Source organism: Corythoichthys intestinalis, chromosome 22 (genome assembly GCF_030265065.1).
Source record: "Corythoichthys intestinalis isolate RoL2023-P3 chromosome 22, ASM3026506v1, whole genome shotgun sequence".
NCBI classification, from domain to species: Eukaryota; Metazoa; Chordata; class Actinopteri; order Syngnathiformes; family Syngnathidae; genus Corythoichthys; species Corythoichthys intestinalis.
Window position 1 is genome coordinate 33,735,842 of NC_080416.1, and position 4,965 is coordinate 33,740,806.

Consider the following 4,965-nt stretch of genomic DNA (forward strand, 5'->3'; position numbering starts at 1 on the left):
TACAGACATATGTTACACTCATCCAGAGTCTTTAGTTCAGGCGTAAGGTAGTGTTATCCAATTTATCCTGATAACGGCGGTAATTAATTTTTTTAAAAAATGTATCACGTTACAATATCTAACGCAATAAATGAATGCGCTGCACGACTCACTCACGCATTGTCGCGCTCAATCTGTAATGGCGCCGTTTTACCCATATAGAGAGATAAAAGGCAGTGTAAAATGAGTAAAATGAATTTTGGCAGCCTTTGGAGCCTTTTTTTAATTGGCTAAAGCTTTACAATCTCTCTCCCTACGATTGCAAATATCATGGGAGACAGTCTGTACATTTAAGATTAGACTAAAAACCTTCCTATTTGACAAAGCTTATGGTCAGGCTAGATGAAAACAGCCTAGATTCACAGCTCAGTCTAAACTGCCCTAGGAGCTATAATGCTGGGAGAACCACCGCCACTGAGTCCTATCCCCTGTTTCTCACTCTAACTAACACTTGTCTTTACTGTATTTCTCTCTTCTAATTCTAATATGTAGTTGACTAGTCTTTTCCTCTCTAGTCACCCGGTGTCCCCCCTCCCCGCCTGACTATACTGACCCCTGGCTGGCTGGATGTCCTCGTTGACCGCCAAATCCCCCCCCCCATCTCATCTGGCTAGATGGACCTCCTCATGTTCCCTTACTCCGCTGCATCTCTACAAACTGGAACTCCTTCAGCTAATAACCATCATCATTTCTGGTGCGTCTATAGCCTGTCCGTCCTGGGAGTGGATCTTTCCTGATTGTGGTTCTCCCCAAGGTTTCTCTTTTCCCCATGGGTGTTTTTTTTTTTTTTTTTTAGTTTTTCCTTGCCGCCATGGAGGGTCTAAGGATGGAGGATACCCAGGACACGGACTCATCTCATTCATCTACTGTATCTGACTGTGTATGAAAATGACTCTGGAAATCCCTCTAAGACAAACCTGTTGTGAAATAGGGCTATACAAATAAAATTGAATTGAAATCAATGTAACTAAATGCAAATGCTTTCAAAACAAACCATGACAATGCCACTCTAATTAAACGATTCCTCGAAGCAGCAACATTTGATTTGAAGCTTTTTTCTAATCAAATTACTCAAGTTAATCGATTTATTGTTGCAGCAAGCTTTAAGCTTGCGCGGTTGATGGGCTTATAATCAACTTTTTTTCCCTGTTGCATTTTAGATTGAGAAAACAAGTCAAAGTCCCTTTTTGAAACAATTCAACAGCTTTCCAGGTAATTGCAATAGCAAACATTATTTTTGTAACAGCTTCTTCTTTAGAGCAGTTTTGTAATTGTGGCTACTTGAATAAAAGTATTATGACAGCAATTTAATTAGCCCTACTTTTCTTTTCAATAGCAATTTGCAATGGTTTCATTAGACGCTTTTTCCGACAGTTTGATGACACGAGCACAAAGTTCAACATTAGAGAGCTCGCCCAATCAATAAAATCGGACTTTGGAAGCAGTGGCGTTGGACAACACCCATGGGGGCGTTGTGATCTACTTTAAAAGCCTCCCCGGCGACGTAGCTCCACAGACTCCAGGACAACAACCGCTGAGATGAGGACGATAGCAACGTTGATGCTGATTTTGATGGCGTCCAGCACGCTGGCAGACCCGCATGCCTGCGATGCTTTTTACAAGCCCCTCCCCACTAAAGACCTGGATCAGGTAAGGCAAAATACAGAGGCTACGCGCGTGCTACTGTATGCTCCAGCTCGATCCACTGTCCGCAGGTGTTCGGCGAGTGGCGTCTGATCTGGGGTGCCGGCGAGGTCTTGCCCATTTCCGACGTCAAGACCTCGGCCGTCGCTCTGCATCTTGACGGCGACATTATACGCTTACTGGAGAGGAACCTGTACAAGTATGTCTCGACCGCCCGATCCGCTCCCGCAAAAGAAACGCTGATGCCGCGGCGTTTGTGCGTTGCAGCGACAACTCCTGCATCACGTACTCATTGAATGTCAGAAAACCCGCCTCAGGTGGCAGCGGAGATGAGTCCCTGGTCCTGCAGGCCGTCGTCGACCGTGAGTACCATGCCATATGTGCAAGATGGCCGCCACAAAACAAGATTTTGATAATCGACTAATCGTAATATCGTTCTTCGTAATATGACGAGATTAAAGTCGTAAATTCACAAGAAAAAAAAAGCCACTTTACGTAATAAATTATGCTGCGCTAGCTTCGTGGCAAAATTATTCGACAGATTAATCTATCACTGGCGATGTTTACAAGGACACAATTTCCTTAATCCAATCAGTTTTTGGATTAAAATTCTGATCTGAAACACCGTTGTCATGGACACTAAAATTATTGACCCGATTAGGATTTGCCTGTTTATGAATCAGACCTTTGGACGGAACAACGTATTTTGACATGCGCAGATTAATGCCGCCTTCAAGTGCTGTCATTATGGCTTACTGCAAGCAACACGTCACTTTTGCTCATTAATATTAATGACATTAGCAATTGTGGCTAGGACGGTCAACCTCCCTTTTCTCCCTAATAGTAAATGCATGGAAATAGTGTACGAACGAGATGTTTACTGAGCTAAACCTACCAATTCTGCCCGAAAATGATGTCCCTGGCGCCAAATTCACTGATAAAGATGTGGTAGAATATACAAATGTTCAGTTAAACAGATGACTTGAGTGTCGAGGGCTGAAAAAGACGGGAAAAAGAGCCGACCTGATCCAAAGTTAGCTTTTTTATCGACATCTTTTTCTTGTGTGCATTGCTTTAAAGTGGTATTTGTCATGTGGAATTTTTTTGCCATGTGGCAAAATGGATTTTGCCCTGTGGCATTTTTTTGCCATGTGACAAAATAGATTTTGGCATGTGGAAATTTTTTTTGGTACGTGGCGAAATGGATTTTGGTTTGCGGATTTTTTTTTTTTTTTGTATGTGGCTTTTTTTAGGGGTATATGGCATTTTTGCAGGCAATGCGCGTCCATGCCATTGACGGCTATGCACGTCCAAATTTTCCATTCATATTAAATGGCCGAAAAACATGTTTGGCTGTGATTTTTGACCATACACTTACCATTAGAGCGCATTGACATTCAGCTGGCACCCTAAGTAAGGCTATGCTATTGACGGCTATGCACGTGCAAATTTTCCATTCATTTTAAACCAAAATCCATTTTGCCACACACCAAAAAAATGCCACATGGCAAAATACATTTTGCCACATGGTAGAAAAAATGGTACATGGCAAAATCTATTTTGCTACATTGCAAAAAAATGGCACATGGCAAAATCCATTTAGTCACATGGCAAAAAAAATGCCACATGGCAAAATCAAATTTGCGACATAGGAAAAAAGTGCCACATGGCAAAAAACAAACAAACAAAAAAAGCCACATGGCAAAATCAATTTTGCCAAGTGGCACTAAAATGCCACATGGCAAAATCCATTTTCCACATGGCAAAACAAATGCCACATGGCAAAATCAATTTTGCCAAATAGCAAAAAAGTGCCACATGGTAAAAAAAATATGGCAAAATCCATTTTGTCGCGTGGCAAAAAAAAAAAAAAAATGCCACATGGCAAAAAAAAAGCCACATGGCAAAATCCATTTTGCGACATGGCAAAAAAATGCCACATGGCAAAATCCATTTTGCCACATAGCAAAAAAATGCCACATGGCAAAACAAACGCGACATGGCAAAATCAATTTTGCCACATGGCAAAAAAAAGGCCACGTGGCAAAAACCATTTTGCCTCATGGTAAAACAAATGCCACATTGCAAAATCCATTTTGTCACATGGCAAAAAAAATGCCACTTAGCAAAATTCATTTTGTCACATGGCAAATACCACTTTTGGTTTTCGCTGTTTCTCCAAAATTATCTTCAAAATAAGTAAACACATCATCAAATTCATGAACTATTCAATGGATTGACCCATCATTAAATCCATTCCAAAGTCCGAAGGGAGTGGATGTCTATTGCGGTCAAAGTTAACCAAATTTAAGAGGCTTTTTTTTTGTTTTTTTTTTTTTAAAAAGGATTTTGAACATTTATAGGTCAACAATGTCTCTAAACCACTCAATCCTATTGGAAATGAATTGTGAAAGAAAACGGTTCACCACAAGGCCATTTGGTAACCAACATCTCTGGCCGTCTATGGCAATTTATCTAATGGTCATTGAGCAAATGAGTCGATTTATCATGATGTTTATTGATGTCCCTTTTGCGGGCGTCAGGGGTGGTGCACAACGGTACGCTGGTGCCGCTGGATGCCACGTTCACGCTCCACTTCTATGAAAGATCCCCGAACGCCATGCTGATGTATGTGGAAGCGGGCAATCTGGGACGCTTCCTGCTCAGCTACGGTAAGCGTGCCATCACAAGACAGCGCACGACATCTGTCTGACGAACGGTGCGCGCTCGCAGCGAGACAGGGGCATGCCGCAGAAGATGCCGAAAAAGAGAAGCTGAACAAAATGGTGGAGTGTTTGGCCTTCCGCGACTGGCGACTCTTCGTCGACGACGGGGTTACAGGTCAAACGGTCGCATGTGGTAAAGTGGGGAATCGCCAGACTAAATTGTCCTTCTTCTCTCCCTGCAGGTTTTTGCCACACGGAGGCGCCCGCGGCCTAGACAGTAACGACGGACTGAGACCGGGCAAAGCAGAGGAAAATGACAAAATAAAACGTGACAAGTCATGTTGCATTTTTGTGTTTTTTGGGGGGGACCAGGATCAGATACTGTGGTACCTCGACATATCATCGCATTGACATACGTAGGGCTTTATATTGGTGCCACTATTCTGATTGAGCAGTTTTAGATTTTGAGCACATAAAATGATATTGAGCAAACAAAAAAATCTACTCTGTGCTCCATGATTGTAATTTTATCCGTTCAATTCCCACCTCACGCTCTCGCTCAATCTCTCAACCCTCCACTCGAGGTTAGTTTTCTCTGCGTGCTCACACGTTCCAA

General features: G+C 42.4%; 1 protein-coding gene across 1 annotated transcript; it reads left to right on the forward strand.

Annotated features, from left to right (window-relative positions):
• Positions 1-1,521: 1,521 nt before the first annotated feature.
• LOC130910192 (saxitoxin and tetrodotoxin-binding protein 1-like) lies at positions 1,522-4,688 on the forward strand. The gene is made up of 6 exons (XM_057827222.1): positions 1,522-1,689; positions 1,755-1,882; positions 1,951-2,045; positions 4,227-4,355; positions 4,417-4,524; positions 4,592-4,688. The coding sequence occupies exons 1-6, from the start codon at positions 1,579-1,581 to the stop codon at positions 4,621-4,623; spliced, it is 603 nt and encodes a 200-aa protein (XP_057683205.1). The 5' UTR covers positions 1,522-1,578; the 3' UTR covers positions 4,624-4,688.
• Positions 4,689-4,965: the final 277 nt, after the last annotated feature.

What these genes read in the sequence shown, in the direction of transcription:
- LOC130910192 (XM_057827222.1), top strand. Translation starts at nt 1,579, where the DNA reads ATGAGGACGATAGCAACGTTGATGCTGATTTTGATGGCGTCCAGCACG. An exon ending in CCACTAAAGACCTGGATCAG is followed by an intron (nt 1,690 to 1,754) that starts GTAAGGCAAAAT and finishes CACTGTCCGCAG; the next exon opens with GTGTTCGGCGAGTGGCGTCT. An exon ending in CCTGCAGGCCGTCGTCGACC is followed by an intron (nt 2,046 to 4,226) that starts GTGAGTACCATG and finishes TGCGGGCGTCAG; the next exon opens with GGGTGGTGCACAACGGTACG.